This window comes from Theropithecus gelada, chromosome 17 (genome assembly GCF_003255815.1).
Source record: "Theropithecus gelada isolate Dixy chromosome 17, Tgel_1.0, whole genome shotgun sequence".
Taxonomy (NCBI): Eukaryota; Metazoa; Chordata; class Mammalia; order Primates; family Cercopithecidae; genus Theropithecus; species Theropithecus gelada.
The window spans coordinates 39,312,673-39,336,417 of NC_037685.1; the positions used below are offsets into that span (position 1 = coordinate 39,312,673).

The 23,745-nt window shown below is 40.8% G+C and overlaps 1 protein-coding gene across 12 annotated transcripts in view; it reads left to right on the forward strand.

The window, feature by feature from the left end:
• Window positions 1-23,745, forward strand: part of PCCA (propionyl-CoA carboxylase subunit alpha) — a 436,358-nt gene that overhangs the window by 113,019 nt on the left and 299,594 nt on the right. For all 12 annotated transcript variants that reach the window (XM_025364068.1, XM_025364063.1, XM_025364064.1 and 9 more), the window contains one exon: window positions 7,727-7,858. In XM_025364068.1, the coding sequence (XP_025219853.1) occupies window positions 7,727-7,858 (132 nt within the window). The remainder of the gene's footprint in view (window positions 1-7,726; window positions 7,859-23,745) is intronic.

Consider the following 23,745-nt stretch of genomic DNA (forward strand, 5'->3'; position numbering starts at 1 on the left):
CACCCCCAATAATTAGTAAAATCTTTTCTTGGATCATGGACTGTACAAAAACAGGCAGTGAGGCTAGGCATGGTGGCTCTTGCCTGTAATCCCTGCATTTTGAGAGGCTGAGGCGGGCGGATCACTTGAGGTCAGGAGTTCGAAACCAGCCTGATCAACATGGTGAAACCCCGTCTCTACTAAAAATACAAAATTAGCTGGGCCTGGTGGTGCATGCCTGTAATCCCAGCTACTTGGGAGGCTGAGGCAGGAGAATCGCTTGAACCTGGGAGGTGGAGGTTGTAGGGAGCTGAGATTGCACCATTGCACTCCAGCCTGGGCGACAAGGGTGAAACTGCCTCTCAAAACAAAAAACAAAAAAACCCAAAGCAGGCAGTGAATGGGCCAGATTTGGCCCACACACTAGTTTGCAAACCTCTGCTGTATTGGACTTCTCAGAGTTTATGAGTTCTTGCGTGTTGTTACATTTTCTCTGCCTTTTATAGTTGCACTGACTTCTATGGATTAAAATTGCTTAGCTTGACTCAGCCTGGTGGCTCATGCCTGCAATCCCACCACTTTGGGAGGCTGGGGCAGGAGGATCGCTTGAGGCCAGGAGTTTGAGACCGTCATAGGCAACATAGCAAGACTCCATCTCTACCCCACCAAAAAAAAAAAAAAAAAAAAATGCTGGGCATGGCAGTACACACCTGTAGTCCTAGCTACTTGGGAGGTCAAGATGGGAGGATCACTTGAGTCCAGGAGTTTGAGGCTGCAGTGAACTATAATAGCACCCCTGCATTCCAGGCTGGGTAACAGAGCAAGACCCTCTTCCCCAAAATTAAAATAAGTAAAATTCTTAACTCTTACTTTCTTTCCTTGAGTTTCTTACTCAAAAGAGTTTCTTATTCCATTTTCTTTCTTTTTTTTTTTTTTTTTGAGACGGAGTTTCACTCTTGTTGCCCAGGCTGGAGTGCAATGGCACGATCTCGGCTCACTGCAGCCTCTGCCTCCCAGGTTCAAGCAATTCTCCTGCCTCAGCCTCCGTGGTAGCTGGGATTATAGGCATGTGCCACCACGCCCAGCTAATTTTGTATTTTCAGTAGAGACGGGGTTTCTCCATGTTGGTCAGGCTGGTCTCGAACTCCTGACCTCAGGTGATCCACCCACCTCGGCCTCCCAAAGTGCTGGGATTACAGGCGTGAGCCACCGCGCCCGGCTATTATTCTGTTTTCTTTTGGCACAAAATGTTGCTGTCAAAGTCTGATGATTATTTAAATTTCTCTTTTGTGTAAGTTACTTTTTCCTGGTTTTTTTTTTTTTTTTTTTTTTTCATTTACTTAAGTATTATTGCTAGCATTTTTTCTTGGTATGTTGGTCATCCTGGAATGAATTTCTCCTGTAGTGTGGTCTTTTAATATTTATTTTTTGGTTCAAGTAAATTTTCTTGAGTTATATTTTTAATATTTGCTCTTTTTTTGCTTTGGTTCTCTTCAAGGATTCCTATTATTCATATGTTGGATGTTCTTTTTTATCTTCAATATTTGTCATCTTCTCCTGTATTGTTTATTCATTTTTTTTTATATTTAAATTAAATATTTTTATTTTCACTTTGTCTTTCTCATAAGGCATTGTCTGTTTTCCTTATTCACTCTTAAATTCTTTGTAGTTGTTTTCATTTATGGAATGCTTTTCTTTTTCATTTCTAATTGTATCATGAGTTCTGTCATCTCCTTTCTGCATTTCGGAGCTTTTCTAAATCTGATTTATACTATTTTATGTTATGTGTCATTTAAAAATGTCTTTTAACTTGTTTTGAAATATTAGATGATAGGCCGGGCACGGTGGTTCATGCCTGTAATCCCAGCACTTTGGGAGGCCAAGGTGGGCGGATCATGAGATCAGGAGTTCGAGGCCAGCTTGGCCAACATAATGAAACTCTGTCTCTACTAAAAATACAAAAAAAATTAGTCAGGCGTGGTGATGCGCATCTGTAGTCCCAGCTAATTGGGAGACGGGAGAATTGCTTGATCCTGGGAGGCAGAGGTTGCAGTGAGCCGAGGTTGCGCCACTGCACTCCAGCCTGGGTGACAGAGTGAGACGCCGTCTCAAAAAAAAAAAAAAAATAGAGTGATAGTTTTGATCTATTGTGTCGGTATGTTTTTGTCCTGTGCTTTTCCCCTGCCACATGGATGTTATTCTGGTAAAAACGTTGTGTTGAGGCTGGGCATGGTGGCTCACACCCGTAATCCCAGAATTTTGGGAGGCCAAGGCGGGTGGATCACTTGGGGTCAGGATTTCAAGACCAGCTCGTCCGACATGGTGAAACCCTGTCTCTACAAAAAATACAAAACCGTATCAGCTGGGCATGGTGGGGGGCACCTGTAGTCCCAGCTACTTGGGAGGCTGAGGCAGGAGAATTGCTTGAACCTCAGAGGTGGAGGTTGCAGTGAGCCAGGATCTCCCTGCTGCAGTCCAGAGCGAGACTTTGTATCAAGACAAAAAACAAAAAAAATTGCGTTGGATTTTACGTTGATACTTTTATTTTGCTTAGTTTAATGTATAAAATTAGTTTTTCTCTACATTGCTTTTTAAAGAGCCATGTATTTTCAAATCAGTGACTCATGTCCAAAAAGTTCAAACGCTTGAACAGAGATAGCAGGAAGTGGTTTATTCTGAGGTCTTGAAAAGAATGAATTAACCCTGTAATCTCCCCAGTATTCTTTTCGATATTCCTATTGATATCACTGTATTCAGTGGGTGCTCCTTTCTATCTGCTACATTAATTTTTGAAAGCTTTCTCTCTGACTCAGTTTATCAGATGTGCTGTATTCCCTGAACCAATCCTGGAACTGGCCTTTTCTACCAGAAACACTTTTTCCTTTTAACATGGGGAATAGTATTAAAAACCACAATCTGGATCTTTTGGACAGTTCAGCTGTTTTTCCATGGCTATCTTTTTTTATTTTTGAGACAGGGTCTTGCTCTGTCATCCAGGCTGGAGTGCAGTGGTGCAGTCTCAGCTCACTGCAGCTTCTACCCACCGGGCTCAAGCAATCCTCCTACCTCAGCTTCCCGAGTAGTTGGGACCACATGGGACCACAGGTATACACCACCATGACTGGCTAATTTTTATATTTTTTGTAGAGAAAAGTTTTCACCATGTTGCTCAGCCTGGTTTCAAACTCCTGAGCTCATGTAGCTCACCTGCCTTGGCGTCCCAAAGTGCTGAGAGCACAGGCGTGACCCACTACGCCTGGCCCCATGGCTGTCTTTTACTTCTGATTCTGGTTTTGTAGTTACCCAAGTAGCAACTCTGGGTGAACCTAAAATGTATACACTTTAAAATCTGAATTCATAATTAGCAATTTACTAACTTGTGATATTTCTAAGAATGAAATATATATCATACATTGTAATTTTTACAATGATTCTTTCTGTCCTTCATTCCTGACATAAAGTCTGTTGTAAATTAAATCTCATTTCCTTAACATACTGCTCAAACCCGACTCTTTTCCCCATTCTTCTATTAAAATTTTTCCAGAACCATAAAGTCACAGAATTTAGGAAATGAATAGAATTTTGGAGCAGTGATTTCAGCTTTTCATAATTTCTTTCTTTTCCTTTGTCTTGCCGGGTCACCCATACTGGAATGTAGTGGCTGTTCATAGGTGCCATCGTAGCGCACAACAACTGTGAACAGTGTCTGGGCTCAAGAGATACTCCTGGCTCAGCCTCCTAAGTACCTGGGACTACAGGCACACTTGGCTCCTAATTATTTTTTTTTAATGAATCACTTTAATGATGAAAAATGCCCACCTTTTGTGGTCATAAGACGTTTGTTTACATTCAGATATTATATGCATCATGCAAGGTAAATTTAAAAGGACCTTGAAAAGCATATTTTTGGAAACAAATTTAGTTACTATTGCATAACAGAAAACTTGCAGTGATTAAGGGAAGCTGATAATTAGATGGATAACAAAAAATACCAGGTTAACAGAAGAGTATCGAAGGTTACTAGTGGATATAATCTGGCTTTTTATTCTACATCACACCACTGCCTGGTCAAGAACTGAAAGCGTTTGAAACATGCTGCATCACACTGCAGTTGCCATATTCTCTTATCCTGACCTCATCCTTTTTGGTCACAGATTTATGGGAGCCAAGAGCCTCTAATGTTGCTCTCTCACTTTGCTTTAATTACTTTTAAAGGCCGACCTAGGGAGCACTTCCAAAAACACATTGATAAAAAGAAAGTTAAGTCATTGAAACATTTGTAGTTATCCAGCATACTACTGGCTATTTTTCTTTTGTATTGGGTGGGACAAAAAATAGTCACTAAATACTTGATGTAAGCTTTTTTTTTTTTGATAATTTTGCATTTTTGGGTGAGTAATTTTCCTCAAATTAGAATGCACAAGAAAAATCTGGTTAATCAGTGTTCCAGGTCGTTGGGCTCCTGTTAATCAGAAGTTTTACTGTATAATCATAATGTATTTTGGATGTTCTCATTTATGTTATTTCTTCAATTCTTTGTGTGGGTACTCTGATTGCTTGATTACATCTACCTGGCATAGTCGTTTTTAAAGCAGCATTATAATAAAATTTTCCATCTTTGCAAGTAAAATGAGAGTACGGAAAGACAACTGATGGTTGAAGCATGATTGTTTCCTCTTGCCTTTACTTAGTGTTCAGCGGGTTTCAGGTTTTGGATAAAGAGAAATGAATATGATTATTGTCCTGGTCCGAAATGATTCATGTATCCACCTGGAGACATAGAGTTGATAGAGGTGTAGGCTTACCACTATTATCTCCCCATACAGAGCAGCGCTACTTCCTACGTGCTTTACATTTTTGGGGATTTGCATAAGATTTTTTTTTTTCCATGAAAATAAGGTTCTACTAAAACCAAATACAAAAACATTTGATAGAGAGATACTTTATAAGCACCTCTTATGGCTGAAGGGGTTTCTTATCCAGCATCCTGCCACTTGTAACACCAGCAAATTTTAGGCATTTGGGTTCCTATAATACTATTTTAGAGTCCTGTGGACCTAGCTATCTTATTATTCTAGTGTCCTCTTTTTTTTTTTTTTTTCTGGAGAAAGAGTCTCACTCTGTTGCCCAGGCTGGAGTGCAGTGGTGCAGTCTTGGCTCACTGCAATGTCCACTTCCCAGGTTCAAGCGATTCTCCTGCCTCAACCTCCAGAGTAGCTGGGATTACAGGCACACACCACCCTGCCCAGCTGATTTTTGTATTTTTAGTAGAGACAGGGTTAGGAGCATCCTCATTCCCAAAGAGAAGAGGATGCAGAGGAATCTGAGTCATTTTCCCCAGTTTATGACACTTACCTCTTGTGCTCTGTGCTATCATTTCTCCTTAGCTCTCTAGTCTTCATCAGCCTTATATAAAAACACTCAAGTTTAACTGTTTCTTTGGATTTTCATTTCCTTATGCAGACTCCTGTGTCACGTACAACTTATATTAAGTAAATGTGTATACTTTTTTTTTTGGTTAATCTATCTTTTGTAATAGGTGCCCCAGCCATAAACTTAGAAAGGTAGAAGGAAAATAATAGTTTTCCTCCTGTACATTATTTAATTATTTAATCAAACTTAAAAGTCAGATATTATCCACATTGTCACTCAAAGAAATGGCTACCTTAGACTCAGGGTCTAAAAATTCCCTTTTCTTTTGTTTTGCTTTTGGGTAGGAGAGAAGCATACCTCTTGAATTTAAAGGCATTGGCTTTACTACTCATTTTCTCTGAATAATTTCATTCACAACTTTTATTTTTACATATATTTTTTGAGATAGAGTCTCGCTCTGTCCCCAGGCTGGAGTGCAGTGGCTCCATCTCGGCCCACAGCAACTTCTGACTCCCGGGTTCAAGCAATTCTCCTGCCTCAGCCTCCCCAGTAACTGGGATTACGGGTGTGTGCCACTACACCCAGCTAATTTTTTGTATTTTTAGTAGAGATGGGGTTTCACCATGTTGGTCAGGATGGTCTCGATCTCCTGACCTCGTGATCCGTCCTCAGCCTCCCAAAGTGTTGGGATTACAGGTGTGAGCCACCGCACCTGGACTGCCATTCACAACTTTTAATTCCCTCCTGTATTTGATGTCTTTAAAAATCTGTAGTTTGGCTGGGCGCAGTGGCTCATGCCTATAATCCCAGCACTTTGGAAGGCCGAGGTGGGCAGATCATGAGGTCAAGAGGTTGAGATCATCCTGGCCAATATGGTAAAACCCCGTCTCTACTAAAAGTATAAAAATTAGCTGGACGTGGTGGCGCGTGCCTGTAGTCCCAGCTACTTGGGAGGCTGAGGCAGGAGAATCGCTTGAACCCCGGAGATGGAGGTTGCAGTGAGCCAAGATTGTGCCATTGCACTCCAGCCTGAGACAGAGTGAGACTCTGTCTCAAAAAAGATAAAATCTGTATTTCAGCCTGGACTTGTCTGATCACTTCTATACGTCTCTATCTGCCTCCTTAACATGAGTACTTGACTATTGTGAGGCACCTCAGCTCAGCGTGTGCAAAGTTGGAGTCATCATCTCACCTCCTAAATATTTATCTCCTTGTATATTCCTTGTGTTTATTCCTTGTTCAACTTCCACTTGCTGCTCAGGGTGGGGTTAATCCTCCTGGTCACGATGGCCAGGAGAGCACTCCAAGCACCAGGCTACTCAGCTGCCCTGGTCACCAGGAGAATGAACCTTTTTTCCCAAGTCAGGATTCTTTGCAGGTAGCAATGCTAACATGGAATGAACATGTGACGTAAAAGTGATATATAAATATGCGACTTATTGTTTATACCAACTCTGACAAAGGTCGTAGGGCAATCAGCAGTTAGGTGCCTTCCTCGAGGAAGGCCTGCATATAGGTCTGGTTTTTCCCATTTTATATTTACCTTCAGTTCTTTATGAAATGACTTCATCCTTTATCTCAGCAAACACCCCCATTACTTTTCTAGACCATGCCCTGTGGTGGAGCTAATGGCATCATATTTTGTTCTGTCTCTAGATCTATTTAAGTCATTAGCATTTTTTTTTATTAGAGTGGCATGAACAGAGAGGTAGATCCATTGTCAAGGTACTCAGTGTGGTGTGTGCAGAGTGGTTTTGATTGAAACTGGAACTCTACCCAGTTAAATTCCCGCTGGATTCTTGACTCATCTTTTGTAGTCACAAGGATGTAAACATGTTGTACTTTTTTTTATCTATTTCTCTGAGGTGTCAGTGATCTGTTCACGTTTCCTGGAAATTGTTTGATATCCTGTTATCTTCATCCATGTTATCTCCTATGTTTAGCTCAGAGCCTGGCGCAGAATTGGTATTCAGTAAATATGGATATTTGTGTTATACTAGGCACTATGCTGCAGGCTGTTGAAAACATAGAGATTTATAAGGTGTTTAGGGGTGACCTTACTGGCTAGATTAGGTGGCGTAGGACGTTATATACAAATACAGTGTCATAGAGTGGCTTTTCGGAGGTGCACTGTTTATACCCAGCAGGAGTTATTCAGTGCTGTCCGTTGTTTTCATTTGACTTTGTTGCATGCATCTATCCACACATGTACTATATGCAATATAGTATTTTAATGTGTTGGCTCAAAAACTATTGTTTCTGCAAGAAAAATAGTTAGAAAATACACATATGGGCTTTTCTTTTTATAAATTGTGACTCCACATCATGCTCTGTAATGTTCTTGTTATAAATTTTGACTTGTTTTTCTCCACAGGCAGCAGAAGGTGTCATTTTCATTGGACCTGACACACATGCCATTCAAGCCATGGGTGACAAGATTGAAAGTAAATTATTAGCTAAGAAAGCAGAGGTTAATACAATCCCTGGCTTTGATGGAGTAGTCAAGGTGAGAAGCTGTTTTAACTTTTATTGTATATGTCTTTAAGCATTTTGTCAAAAGTATAAGATAAAATGTAACTATTGCTTTTTTGGGATATATTTATACACACACACACATATATATACACACACATACATACATGTATGTATGTTTAAAAAATCAGTGTTTTTACATTTATTTATTTATTTATTTATTTATTTATTTATTTATTTATTTAAGGTGGAGTCTTGCTCTTGTCACCTAGGCTGGAGTGCAATGATGCAATCTCGGTTCACTGCAACCTCCACCTCCAGGGTTCAAGTGATTCTCCTGCTTCAACCTCCGGAGTAGCTGGGATTGCAGGCACCTGCCACCATGCCCAGCTAATTTTTGTATTTTTAGTAGAGACAGGGTTTTACCATGTTGGCCAGGCTGTTCTTGAACTCCTGACACCAGGTGATCTGCCTGCCTCGTCCTCCCGGGTGCTGGGATTACAGGCATGAGCCACCGCATCTGGCCAAAAATCAGTGTTTTTAACTGGATTATTTTATTATTTTTAGAGATGGGGGTCTCACTGTATTGCCTAGGCTGGAGTACAGTGGTGCAGTCATAGCTCACTGTAATCTTAAACTCCTAGGCTCAAATGATCCTCTCGCTATGACTCAAGAATCCCTCCTTCTTTAGCCTCCCAAGTGGCTAGGACTACAGGCACACACCACCACACCTGACTAATTATTTTTATTTTGTAGAGATGAGGGTCTCACTGTGTTGCCCAGGCTGGTCTCAAACTCCCGGGCTGAAGTGATTCTCCCACCTTGGCCTTCTGAAGTATTGGGATTACAGGTGTGAGCTATTGCGCCTGGCCAACTTGTATTATTTTAAATAGCATAAGTTTGAGTGAGAAACCGTTTGAGCATTGTATTCAGTGAGTCAGCAGTGACTCAGACTTTCATAGGAAAAAGCTTGGTGATTAAAAATTGTATTGTCAGATCTCTAGATTGCATTTAATAGTAGTATGTGTTTCATGTGTTAAATATTATGAGTTTCTCTATATATCTTTATCTTGAGCTTCTCTCCATGTGTATAATATGTAAGTTAGAATCATGTTTCTGGTGAAAGTGGTATAGCTATAGGTAACTGTATATTGCAAACATTTAGCAAGAGCCTTCTGCAACTGAAGGCTTCTGAGGGAGAAATGCAGAAATTGAAGTATGCAATTTCCCCTTTTCCCATGAAAAATTATTATATTTTTTTCTAGTTAGAAGAGAGTCCTCATATAGAGTTTTAACCTTGTGATCTGAGTTAGCCTGCAGGAACTCTTCATTTCAGCATTTCTTGTTGTTACTTTTGGCATTCTGTGTTGGGTTGTTCTTCATTGTGCAAGATCATTTCATGCATTAGAGGACAATTAGAAAACTTGGCCCCTGGTTAATAAATATCCTCAGCTTCTTGCCTATATTTACCTGTATTTACTTTTATCTACGTTTATCCATGTTGCCTCTTCCCCCTTGTTACAAGGAGGAGGTGTTCCACGTCCTCTGGAAAGCCAGTTTCTCCTCCTATTTTCCAAATGTATTCTTTATAGGCTTCACAGGCTATGGTTTTACTGATTATCTTTTCTCTCTTCTGTGTCTTAAAATTCTCCTCATCTTTTAGCTCCTATTTTCCAAATGTATTCTTTATAGGCTTCACAGGCTATGGTTTTACTGATTATCTTTTCTCTCTTCTGTGTCTTAAAATTCTCCTCATCTTTTAGCTCCTTTCTGTTATCATTGCTATTAAAAATGCTCAGTGGGCCGGGCGTGGTGGCTCAAGCCTGTAATCCCACCACTTTGGGAGGCCGAGATGGGCGGATCACGAGGTCAGGAGATCGAGACCATCCTGGCTAACACGGTGAAACCCCATCTCTACTAAAAATACAAAAACTTAGCTGAGCGAGGTGGCAGGCGCCTGTAGTCCCAGCTACTCGGGAGGCTGAGGCAGGAGAATGGCGTAAACCCGGGAGGCGGAGCTTGCAGTGAGCTGAGATCCGGCCACTGCACTCCAGCCTGGGCGACAGAGCGAGACTCTGTCTCAAAAAAAAAAAAAAAAAAAAATGCTCAGTGAACAAATGTATTGTTCACTCAGTTGTGTGGGAAGGATGTGGTGATGAGACACACGTGATCTGCGCATCATAGTGCTCACAGTTTAGTGGGAGAGAAACAAGCATTTCTTCCATTCATAAAGCACCATCACCCCTCTCACTCTACAGCTAGTTGCCACCTTCTTTCTCTCTTCCCTTTCAGTGCCAAAGCTCTTAGAATTGCCCTTCCTCACTTTCATTTCTGTATCTTTCACTTTATCTTTAAATTTGCTGTCTAGCTTCTTTCCTCATTCCTACTGAATTTCTCTTGCAAAGCTACCAGCAACCTCTTCCCTTTGTTAAATCCAGTATATAAGCTTGAATTCTGATCTTGTATCAATCTCTGAGCAGCATTTGAGTCTCTTGGTCAGTCCATACTTCCCTCTGGGATACTCACTTCTGGCACATTACTCAGTTCTAGTTTTTGTGTTTTTTGGCTTGTTTAAATGCCCCTTCTTAGATTCCTCCTGATTGTTCTTCCTATCTTTGTTCCTTAAATGGGGGTTTTTATTCTGGGTCCTGAGTAGGACATTTCCTCTTTTTATTGTGCTAACTTGCCCTGGGCAATCTTACTTTTTTTCATAGCATTAATTGCCACCTTTTCTTTTTATTATTATTATTATTATTATTATTATTTGAGACACGGTCTTGTTCTGTCACCCAGGCTAGAGTGCGGTGGCACAGTCACGGCTCACTGCAACCTCAACCTCCTGGGCTCAAGTGCTCCTCCCTCCCACGTCAGCTACTTGAATAGGTGGGACTATAGATGTGTGCCACCACACCTGCCTACTTTTTATCTTTTGTAGAGACGGGGGTTTCACTGTGTTGCCCAGACTGGTCTCAAACTCCTGGGCTCAAGCAGTCCTTCTCCTTGGCCTCCCGAAGTGCTGGGATTACAGATGTGAGCCACTGCGCGTAGCCCTTCCGTATACTCTAAATCATCTCTAGATTACTTATAATACCTAATACAATGTAAATGCTATGTAAATAGTTGTCCCACTGTGTTTTAAAATTTGCAGTAGTTTTATTTTTCCTTCTTTCCTTCCTTCCTTCCTTCTTTCCTTTCTTCCTTTCTTTTTTTTTTTTTTTTTCCCCTGAGTATTTTCCATCTGTGGTTGGTTTAATCTGTGGATACAGAACCCAAGGATATAGAGGGCCAAGTGCATGTTTAGCAGACCATCTAAGGAAGTGGCAGGACACGTCTTGTTGCTATCCTGGAGAAGAGCAAAGCATATTAGGCAGAAAGAATAACAAGTGCAAGATTGTTGGTTGAGATTGAAGTGTACCTGATACTGAATAAACACCAAGGAAGCATGTGATTGGAATCATCAAGAGAGAGAGAATTTAGAGATAAGGAAAAAAAAGATAATGGTATAGTAGGGAGCTTAGATTTTTAGGGCCTTAAAGGCCATTTTAGTATTAGGTAAATGCCTCCTTCCTACACTGGAGTGCAAACTTCTGATGGCAGGGATACTGCTCTCTTTATTACTGTATCACATGCGCATGGTGCCTAGCATATTGTCAGTGCTTAGTCAGTGCTCACTAAGTATTTGTTGAATAAATAATATTCTAGGAGGTACATTTTATACATAATACCTATTTAATACACATTGTCTGCCATTTAGTACATATTGATTAGTCACATTTATTAAATACCAAAAGAAACCAAAAACCAAGAGAAAAAAATAAAAGACAATAGAAACAGATCCACATATGCTTTAGATACTGGAATTGGCTGAGATAACTATGATTTATATGTTAAAGAAATCCGAGGAAAATATGGAGAAAATAGATAAGTATATAAAGAATTTCATCCAGGCGCGGTGGCTCACGCCTGTAATCCCAGCACTTTGGGAGGCCGAGGTGGGCAGGTCACCTGAGGTCAGGAGTTCGAGATCAGCCTGGTCAACATGGCAAAACCCTGTCTCTACTGAAAATACAAAAATTATTCGAGTGTTGTGGCAGGTGCCTGTAATCCCAGCTACTTGGGAGGCTGAGGCCTGAGAATCGCTTGAACCTGGGAGGTAGAGGTTGCAGTGAGCCAAGATCACACCATTGCACTCCAGCCTGGGCAAGAAGAGTGGAAGTCTGTCTCAAAAAAAAAAAAAAAAAAAAGAAAAGAAAAGAATTTCACAAGAGAATTTGAGTCTATTTTAAAAATTAAATACAAGACTGGGCACAGTGGCTTATGCCTTTAATCCCAGCACTTTGGGAGGCTGAGGCGGGTGGATCATGAGGTCAGGAGTTCAAGACCAGCCTGGCCAGCATGATGAAACCCCGTCTCTACTAAAAACACAAAAATTAGCCAGGCATGGTAGTGCGCGCCTGTAATCCCAGCCACTTGGGAGGCTGAGTAGGAGAATCGCTTGACTCCAGGAGGTGGAGGTTGCAGTGAGCCAAGATCATGCCACTGCACTCCAGCCTGGGTGACAGAGTGAGACTCTGTCTCAAAAAAAAAAAAAAAGGAAATTCTTTAACTGCAAATATGTGAAAATAAGGACTTTAGATAGACTTAACATTGGACTCAACCAAGCAAAATATAAATATAGTATCCATGTTATAGCATGTATCAGGTTTTTTTTCTTTTTTTGTGGCTGAGTAATATTCTATTGTATGAGTATACCACTTTAAAAAAATCCACCTGAGGTCAGGAGTTCGAGACCAGCCTGGCGAATATGGCGAAACCCCGTCTCTACTAAAAATACAAAAAAATTAGCCTTGCATGGTGGCAGGCGCCTGTAATCTCAGCTACTTGGGAGGCTAAGGCAGGAGAATCGCTAGAACCCTGGGGGCAGAGGTTGCAGTCAGCTGAGATGGCGCCACTGCACTCCAGCCTGGGCAACAGAATAAGACTCTGTCTCAAAAAAAAAAAAAAAAAAAAAAAAAAGAAAATTCCATTCATTGGTTGAAAGACATTTGGGTTGCATTTTCACCATTACAATTAGTATTGCTGCAAACATTTGTATGCAAGTATATGCTTATATATTTGTTTGTTTGTTTTGAGATGGAGTTTCACTCTTGTTGCCCAGGCTGGAGTGTAGTGGCGTGATCTTGACTCACTGCAACCTCTGCCAAGTTCAAGTGATTCTCCTGCCTCAGCCTCCCAAGTAGCTGGAATCAGAGGCACCCACCACCATGTCTATGTCTGGCTAATTTTTTTTTTGTATTTAGTAGAGACAGGGTTTCACCATGTTAGTCAGGCTGGTCTCAAACTCCTGACCTCAGGTTATCCACCCACCTTGGCCTCCCAAAGTGCTGGGATTACAGGTGTGTGCCACTGCGCCCAGCCATATGTCTGTTTTTAAGTTATTTGGGGTATGTACCCAGGAGTGGAATTCCTGGGTCATGTGGTAATTCTATGTTTATCTTTTTGAGGAACTGTCAGGCATCCAAACCTTTATCTACTCCCTTCCTCTTGTATAATCCACTCCTCTTCAATTTGAGTAGAACCTGTGAATTGCTTCTCTAATTAATAGAATATAGCAAAGGTGATGTCATGTTACTCCCTTAATTAGGTTGCATTATATGGCAAAAGTGATGGGATGTCACTGCATTCAATCACATTATGTGGCAAAGTGGTTGGGTGTCACTCCTGTGATTATGTTTCATTATATAATACTTGATCTTAACAGACTAGAGAACAAGATTCGTTTTGCTGGCTTGATAAAGTAAGCAGCCATATTGAGGAAGCCTGCTTGGCAGTGGATGGTGGGCAGATTCTAAGGATCTATGTAAGGGCAATCTCTACCCAAGAGCCAGCAAAAGGCTGGAGTCCTTCCTCACGCAGCTACAAGGACATAATTCTGCCAACTACCTGAATGAGCTTGGCAGCAAATTTCTCCCCATTTGAGACTCCAGTGACAATGCAGCCTGGTTCACTCCGATTGCAGCCTCGCAAACCCCTGAGCAGGGTATGATGAAATTATGATTATTATTTCCTTATGAGGTCTTTTCCTCTTTACCTTTTTGTTTTATACATTTGTGTGAATTTGGGTAGGGGTTTGGATGTGTCATTATGAACCTTGATCTACTCAGCCTGAATATTTCTACCAGTATAATTATATATTTTTTTGACAAGGAATCTTGCCTTTTTTGTATCTTCAATTTGTACTTGATTTATTCACAATAATGCGTCACTGTCCAAATTATTTCTGGCTTGATGATGAATGGTGGAGTCCTCAAGGGTTCAAGGACGAGACCATCAGGAGAGCATTTGATACGGAAATTCTGTTTACATAGGAGATTTTTCCTTATGAAATTAATGGATGTAGTATCTCATAGGAAGGGAATGTTTCTTGGCTAAAGGTCCAAAGGTGACCGTTGTGTGCTGGGACGTGGGAAGTGCGACAGTTATTATCGATATCTATCAACCGAGTAGTTTGTTGATTCCGAGGGAGAGCTTGTGGAACAATGGCAGGAATTAAGGTAAATATTGTGCCACCCATATCAATAAATTTTTTACTTGTTTCTCCACTAATAGTGAAAATTCTTCTTGTGAGTTGAAGAGTAAAAGGAGAAATGGGTGCTTGATTTGCTGTTAGAACGTTGCCTACTATCATTTTTTTCCCTATTCTCTTGAATAAAACAACAATTATTTTTCCATTGTAATTTCTTCTTACAATGTCTCAGGTGTCTTTATCAAAAGACTGGTGTTTAATTTTTGGAGTGGGAGCATCTAGTTTTATCTTCAAGGGTGTCATCTTATTCTGGGTCTTATACTGCCTTTGTTTTCAGGCTCTTTTGAAATGTGTAATATGGAGTTATGTTGTTTGACTGTGGTGCCTTCCCAGCCAATTTTTGCTTGTTTATAACATTTTCTGTTTTTGGCCTAAGGCTGCTCACAAGAAGTGAGGAAGGAGCTGGGGTCACAATTACTTCAGGGCTTACTCCTGAATGCTAACTGAAGGTAGTAAGAACCCACCCTGGAAGTCTCCGAGGGGCTTATCCTTCCTCTGCCAGCACAACTGGATTAGAGTTACCTGTTTTCACAGGAAAGACTTTGGTGATAGCCTTCAAAAGACCTTGTCCAATATCTACAGTTTCTTTTTTTTCTTTTTTCTTTTTTTTTTTTTTTTGAGACGGAGTCTCTTTCTGTTACCCAGGCTGGAGTGCAGTGGTGCAGTCTTGGCTCACTGCAACCTCTACTTCCTGGGTTGAAGTGGTTCTCCTGCCCCAGCCTCCCAAGTAGCTGGGACCACAGGTGTGCACCACCATGCCCGGCTACTTTTTTTTTTTTGTATTTCTAGTAGAGACTGTGTTTCACCATGTTGGCCAGGTCTTGAACTCCTGACCTCAAGTGATCCACCTGCCGTGGCCTCCCAAAGTGTTGGGATTACAGGCGTGTGCCACAGCACCCAGTCATTCAGTTTTTCTAAACCCCACTAGCTTTCTGTGCATTTAGGGTCTGAAGTCACTCTCAGGATATTTCTCGTTTCCCCTTTCTAATAGGTCTTCCTATTTCCCTCTCCCTGTTCCCCACTTTGTAACTATCCTTGGTGAAATGATGCCCCTTAGAAAGAGAAGACAGTGAATTTGCATTACATATTTAATGCATTTAAAGAGCAGGAGTCTGACTCTGAGAGACCACAGACTTAGTCTGAGCCAAACTCATGGGAGTCTCCTAATGGCATATTGAATATGTTGTTTGTGCACCTCATGAATTGGGTTCACAACCTAATCGTTGGCCATCTCTAACTGCAAACCTGACAGTGCCTTGTTGGTTTAAGATTTGGAAAGACTCTATCTCCTAGGCCCAGACTTCCATGGACAAAGCAAGTCAAGACGGAGGAAAATACTCAAGGTTCCCAGGTAAATTGTGTTCTATTGGGATGGTGATCTGATGAAACCTTCTGAACTCACTGGCTTCTAGAGTCAACATGAAGATGGGCTTATGAAACCTATGCCTGTCTTCTTTCAGGTGAACTTTGACTTACGGACTTAGAACAAAAAATGTTGAGGACATTATGTTAGTAGTATGGGAGGTTTCTTCCAATATTAAACGTTTTCAAATGTGATCAGAAATTCAGCGGGTCTTTATTCCTACAGTTCTTGAAAAGGAAATTGGAGCTCTACCCAGTGTGAGACTCATCTCACCATTGTGGTTGGGGAGACCCCCAAGGGGGTCGCTCAGTGGGCCTCAGAGAAGCATGCAGATGCCAAGTCTAGGATCTTGAACTATGGCTTTTAGTGGGCCTGGAACGTGTCTCTGTGGGTAATACACGTGGTTTTGCTTGTTCAACAGGTTATTTTGGTTATCTTCTTAGGAGGCTGCATCTGAATTTGCAGCCTCTGTTCTAGTAAATTTGGAAAATATGGAAAGGTAGAAAGGAGAAAAGAAATCTCATCTTCTCAGTTTTTTTCCTTGTATGCATTACATGATTTGTAACATCCTATTACACTCTCAAATAATGATTGATTCTCATTGTCTGCACTAATGATTGTTTCTGAATTTGTGACGCCACACCTGAACCTGCAGGTTATAGTTTTCAGATAAGCATTTAAAAATAATTTTAAAGGAATGTTCTTTTGTTACTCTGGGAAATATTTTTTTTTTGAGACGGAGTCTCTCCCTGGAGTGCAGTGGTGCGATCTCAGCTCACTGCAACTTCTGCGTGCCGGCTTCAAGCAATTCTCCTGCCTCAGCCTCCCGAGTAACTGGGATTACAGGCATGCACCACCATGTCCAGCTGATTTTTCATTTCATTTCATTTCAGAGATGGGTTTCACCATGTTGGCCAGGCTGGTTTCAACCTCCTGACCTCAAGTGATCCACCTGCCTCGGCCCCCAGAGTGCTAGGATTGTAGGTGTCCAGGTGTGAGCCACTGCGCCTGGTGGAAATAATTTTTTTGAGACAGATTGTCACTCTGTTGCCCAGGCTGGAGTACAGTGGCACAGTCTCGGCTCACTCCATCCCCGCCCCCCTGGGTTCAAGTGATTCTTGTGCCTCCATCTCCGGAGTAGCTGGGATTACGGACATGTGCTACCATACCCGGCTAATTTTTGTATTTTTAGTAATTAGTAATTTTTTAGTAATTTTTGTATTTTTAGTAGAGATGAGGTTTTGCCATGTTGGCCAGGCTGGTCTTGAACTCCTGGGCTTGGGTGATCCGCCCTCCTCAGCCTCCCAAAGTGCTGGGATTAGAGGTGTGAGCCGCCATGCCCGACCGGAAATAATTTTTAATACTAATTTTATTTTTAGTTTGTTTTTATTTCTGATACAAAAGGCTGTACATATTTTTCTTTTAAATTTGGCTATTAGTTTAGGTTTCTGGTATAGTGACTCCACATTCACTTGGAGCTACACTGTTCACATTTACTACTTTAGAGTCATTGAGTATAAGATTACTTTTGAGGATATCTATGCAGATAGAAGTTTGCTGATGGAAATTAATAGTACCGAATTTTGGAATATCTTGTGTTTTTAGCAACTGTGTTAGCAACAGTTTTTCGTTGGCAGAGTGCATATGCCAATTATAGGTAATTCTATCTTTTAAAAAATGTTTAGTGTTTTTAAAATTAGTCTACAGTATTTTTAAGACTAAATTATTTTCCTTGGTGACTATAGTCTACTTTTTTTGCCCAAGTAGTTTCCACCAGTTATGATGCAATTTTAGTTTGTTACATTTCTCCTTCAAACCTCTGTTCCTTTCTTATTTGAACATTTAGGATGTTACATGGAGACAGTTTACCCATACTCCTTTAAAGCACTGTGTGCAGTACTTCAGTGGTCTTCTGCAGCTGTTTTCTTTATGGCTTATTAATCTGTCCTTGAATCATCCTTTTCCTTAGAGAGAAATTAATGTTTTAAAATGTAATTCTGAAGTAATCATTTGGTTTCAAGTATTTCCCTTTAACAAATTTCGTTTTATGCAACATTTCATTACCTTGATCTCAGGAACTTGAGAGCAGAGTGAAAGGCATGCACATAAAGATACTGGAGACAGGAATTGGGATCCCAGCTCTTTTTTTTTTTTTTTAAGGCAATGAATAACATGCCACAGATCCTGATTTCAAAGAGCTTAAAGCCTTCTTCGGGAGGACTGCAAGTATTCAGGCAATTGACTACGTTTTGATAATGCTAAGCTCGAGGTGCAGGGACCCATGTAGGATGGGCATGTAACCTAGTTTTGGGGTATCATTGCAGATTTTCCAATGGAAATGACAGCTAAGTAAAACCTGAAATCTGAGTAGTAGTGAGTTAGCTGAAGAGTGAGATTGATGATGGACACAGCTCTAATGTCAGTGAAAACATCTTATTGCAAAAGCCTGGAGGTGAGAGACAGTGAGAACTCTGGAAAACTGCAGATTTGTGGTATGAGGGGCAGCCGTTAGAAAGGGAGCTAGAGAGAAAGTTAGGATCCAGATATGTGTGGGCTTTAATGTGATGCAACTTATTTCTTGTGGTTTTGGGAACCTCTGAATAATTTCATGCAGAAGAGTTAACATGACAGAAATGTGGCATTAGAAAACTCATTTTGGTTTGTTGTGTGGAAAATAGATTGGAGCAGAGCAAAACTTGAAGTTGGTAGACAAATTAGGATCCTCTTCTAATCCAGGATAGAAACGGCAGACCCCTAAAATAAAGTATTGTATGCAACAAAGTAGATGGTGTTGAGGAAGACGGTGTAAATGGAATCCATGGGATTATGTGATCTGTTCAACGTCAGGTATGAAGCGGAGGGAGGGATCATTGATAATTATTTTACTGCGTTTGGTTGTAATACCTATCAGCACACCAGTTTCGGAAGAAATTCATTTAATGTCTTGTAGTTCTAATTGTTCGTTAAGAGGAAATAGACCGGGCGCAGTGGCTCACGCCTGTAATCCCAGCACTTTGGGAGGCCGAGGTGGGCGGATTACGGGGTCAGGAGATCGAGACCATCCTGGCTAACACAGTGAAACCCCATCTCTACTAAAAATACAAAAAAACAGCCGGGCGTGGTGGCGGGCGCTTGTAGTCCCAGCTACTCGGAAGGCTGAGGCAGGAGGGAGAATGGCTTGAACCTAGGAGGCGGAGCTTGCAGTGAGCTGAGATCGTGCCACTTGTCTCCAGCCTGGGTGACAGAGCGAGACTCCATCTGAAAAAAAAAAAAAAAAAAAAGAGAGGAAATAGTAATACCCATTTACACCACGGAACAGAGTATGGTCATGTATTTGAATGACTTTTGTAAATTAGGCAGTGTAGATTTAAAATAGTAATTTTTTTATCACCTAATTAGCCAGATTTTAAAAACTGTACTCTTGCTTTAGCAGAAGGAGGCAAATAACTAAAAAAGCTAGTGTGAAGGAACTCATTTAAAAAAGACCCTCAAAACAAAAACCAAAAATTGGAGACAAGCTGTGTCTTAGCAGTTAGAAAGTGTAACATTAAACATTAGTGTATTTGTCCCTGCTAAACCAAGAATAATTTATTTTCCTCATGAAGTCTCAAAGGCTTTATATTTTGGAAAAAAAGACTCAATTGTTTTTACTATGCTGTTTTTACAATGATAGAAAAGTGTACTAAATTTTAGAAAGCTTTTTTTTCTTTGTGATGGAGAGTGTCAGTCACCCAGGCTGGAGTGCAGTGGTGCGATCTTGGCTCACTGAAAACCACCACCTTCTGGTTTCAGGTGATTCTTGTGCCTCAGCCTCTCAAGTAGCTGGGTTTACAGGTGTGGGACACAACATCTGTCTAATTTTTGTGTTTTTAGTAGAGACAGGGTTTTGCCATGTTGCCCAGGCTGGTCTGGAACTCCTGGCCTCAAGTGATCCGCCCCCGACGGCCTCCCAAAGTGCTGGAATTGCAGGCATGAGCCACTGTGCCTGGCTGAAAGATTTGAAAGTATATTAAAACAGAAAGAATTTTCTGCCTCGCTTTGAGTTAACTGGATTATGTGGAAGCCAGAAAGCCATTCCTGAGCCCAGGATTGTTAAAAAGTTTCTGCTTTACTTTATATATGAATGCAGAATAGTTTGAGGACAGCTTTTAGGGTACAGCTATAGCTCTTACCTATAGTGTCTTGAAACAAATGATTTTTTTTTTTTTTTTTTTAAATAAACAGTCACTGATTCCCTTCTAGAACCAGCTGAGGAAAGTAAACTCCTAAGGGGTTTTCATATGAGTGGGTAGCAGGATTCTCATCCACAGAGTAGAAAATTAAGGGTCGGTAAGTAGGCCGTAGCAAGTGAGAAAGATGTCTGAATCGTGAATGGCGGTCGGTGTTGACACTAATACCACTATAAAAATGTATGGGTGTTTAGCATCTGGGAAGAATGATTGGAGTTTGCCTGTCTTTGTTGTGGTGTTTTCTGCGCTTCCCTGTGTTTTTCCCTGTTCACCAGCAATACTGAGTTGGTAGATCGTCTGATCCAGTGCGTTATAAGAGAGGAAGTACATGTTTTTTCCAGTATTGGAGTGCCAGGATTAGTTCTTTCTTATCTAGGTTCAGAAGATGAGTAATGACACAGGATATAACAACTAAGGCCAGGCAGGGAAGGTACCAACATGGTAGTTTGGGGTGGCAGGCTGCCCATTTTCTCACAATTACTAACCTTAATTGAGTACCTGCTGTGGGCCAGGTATTGTTTTGATGTGTTTCAGCCTTGACTAATTTCATCTTCTTAATAACTATCTATGAGATAGATATTGTTATTATGTCTATGTATAGTATGTCTATGTCATAGTATCTATCTATGAGATAGATACTGTTACTATGTCCATTTTACAGATGAGGAAACCAAATACCAGAGAGGCACTCTAGTAACTCAGTCATAGTCACAGAAGCAGTATTGGAGCCCAAGCCTTCTGGCATAGCGCCTGTGCTCTTTTTTTTTTTGAGACGAAGTCTTGCTTAGTCGCCCATACTGGAGTATACTGTCGCTGTCTTGCCTCACTGCAGCCTGTGCCTCCTGAGTAGCTGGGGTTACAGGCATGCGCCACCATGCCTGGCTAATTTTTTTGTTTTCTTAGTAGAGACAGGGTTTCACCATATTGGCCAGGCCGGTCTTGAATTCCTGACCTCAGGTGATCCGCCCACCTCTGCCTCCCAAAGTGCTGGGATTACAGGCATGAGCCGTCGTGCCAGGCCAACGCCTGAGCTTTTAACTACTAGGCTTGGTTGTCCCGCAGGCCATATTCTAGGTATTAACAAGTAAATGCTTGCAGAAAAGGCAACAGATTTTTGTTAGCTCTTTTCACATTTTTTCTGGTTGGTTTTTCCTACTATTTAGTTGGTTTTTGTAGCATCGTCCACACTACTATTATAGTCACAGTAAAACAGGACTTTTTACTGTTATTATTCTTGGGTTGAATAATAGAGCCCACTTAATGTGAGTTGTTTTGTAATAGAGGAATAAGAGGAATAAAAGAAGTGGGTACTGGTTCGCTTGGTTTCTTTCCCTTTTCTCCATTTCTTAAGCTGTTCTTTTGGCATTATATTCCTAGTACTTTCCTGTAACTCTTTCCCCATCAGTGCTCAAAAGGGTTAAGTAGCTTCAGAACCTGAGTGTGCCTTCCCTCAGGACAAGCTGGGATTACAGAAAGAATGGACAACGGGGATGTTTATCACTTAGAAGAATAGAATAAAGTGATATCATTGGACTCTTCTTTTTTTCCTACCTCCTGATTGGAAACCATCAGGAATACGATCATCTAAGCATTTTTGCTGACATATTTTTAATTTTTGTGTGTGCTTTTCTTTGTTTTCTCAATTGTATTACTTGTGATATGAAAATAAAACTATTCTAAACACTCAAATGAAAATTTTTAAGGGAAAATGAATAGCATCAAATTTGTTTTATCACTTCTGCTGAAAGTTTTATATTTGACTTTTTTTTTCCCCCCCCCAGACAGGGTCTTGCTTTGTCACCCAGGCTGGAGTGCAGTGGTGCCATCTCAGCTCACTGCAACTTCTGCCTCCCAGGTTCAATCAGTTCCCCTGCCTCAGCCCCCAGAGTAGCTGGGATTACAGACGCGTGCCACCACGCCTGCTAATTTTTGTATTTTTAGTAAAGATGGGGTTTCACCGTGTTGGCCAGGCTGGTCTCCAACTCCTGACCTCGTGATCCGCCCGCCTTGGCCTCCCAAAGTATTGGGATTACAGGCATGAGCCACCACACCTGGCATATTTGACTTTTCTTCCACTTTGGGGACTATTATTATGTAATGTGTCAGAAATTTTCTTTTAATAAATTATAGGATATTATTGAACATTTCGTTAACAGAATGTATTGTTCTAAGCTCTTTCATATTTTCATGTATTGTGTGTCATGTAATTTATAGATGTGAGAGCTGTCTTAAGAATATTCTAAAGAGTGTTAAGCATAATCAACTACACTTTTTCTTCAAATATTACCAATGTGCATTTGTGAAGAGATAATGTTGTTTTGTTTAAAATATAATTATTTTATATAAATAAAGAACAAAGGCTGGGCGCGGTGGCTCACGCCTGTAATCCTAGCACTTTGTGGGGCTGAGGTGGGGGGATCACTTGAGGTCAGGAGTTCAAAACCAGCCTGCCAACATAGTGAAACCCTGTCTCTACTAAAAATACAAAAAAAAATTAGTCATGCGTGGTGGTGGGCACCTGTAGTCCCAGCTACTTGGGAGGCTGAGGCAGAAGAATTGTTTGAACCCAGGAGGTGGAGGTTGCAATGGGCGGAGATCGCTCCATTGCACTCCAGCCTGGGCGACACAGCAAGACTCTCTCTCTGTCTCAAAAAAAAAAAAAAAAAAAAAAAAAAGCAAAAAGTATGTTTAGTAAAATAAAGTTTAACCTTTTACATTTTTATGAAATAAAGTTTGATATCTGTACATTGAAATGAGCTGCTTTCTATTGTTTTGTATTATAACTTAAACTTGTGGCTTTTCAATTTGAAAACTTACTGCCATGTAGAATTTGATTTTTTTCCCTAATGCAACACTTTACTTAAAAATTATGGAGTAGAACTATATTTTTTAGAAGAGCAGGTTTTCTGAAACCTAAAATTCAAACTCTGGAAGTTACATGATGTGGTGGAAGAAGTGCTGCACTGAGAATTCCAAGAATATTGGGCTTGGTTTTGCCCAATGCCAACAGTATTTCATTGAGTGCACCTTGTTTTAAACTGAAGCAAAACCGAAATGTAAAAAGTAAAGTAGAGGTTCCTCTTCAAAGACTTTCCTTTACATCAGATTGGGAATAAATAGTAACTTCTCTTAGAAGCAAAATTTATTCAAAGGCCTGTGCGAACATTCTTAAATATCTGCTAGCTGTAATAAAGCAAACAATGTACTTTATGTTCTTAGCTCCCACAATTTAGCCTAAATATTTGCCTTAGCATGCTTATACTGGTCCAAGCAAGCATTAAGTCATAGCCTGTTCCTCTTCCTTATTTGAAGGTGTTTTTACCTTTCTTAGCATTCCACAAGATACTTCTTCCTTTGTTCTCCTCTGCCTTTGCCTCTTTTAAAAAGTTCTACGTTGCTAGCCAATCAGGACAAATACATAATGTGAGGTCCCGTTCCAGCCAATGGAAACCAGACACAGCAGTGGGGTGGACGCCTCAGGTTATAAATGATCCTGTCTCCATTGTTCAGTGTACTCTCATGGCAGAACTGCTGGCAAGTGTACCCTTTCTGCAGAAAGTACAAATGACCTTGCTGAGGAAATTAAATTTATGTTCAAATGCTTTTTCTTTACAGCACCAGGGAACAAGCATTTCTAACCGAAGTCTGTCTGGTTCTTGAGTCCCTGCCCTGAACTCCTGCCTTTGGATGTCAGTTAACTCACTTATAAAAGTGCTGCTCTGGAGATAGATAGCTCTGTTGGC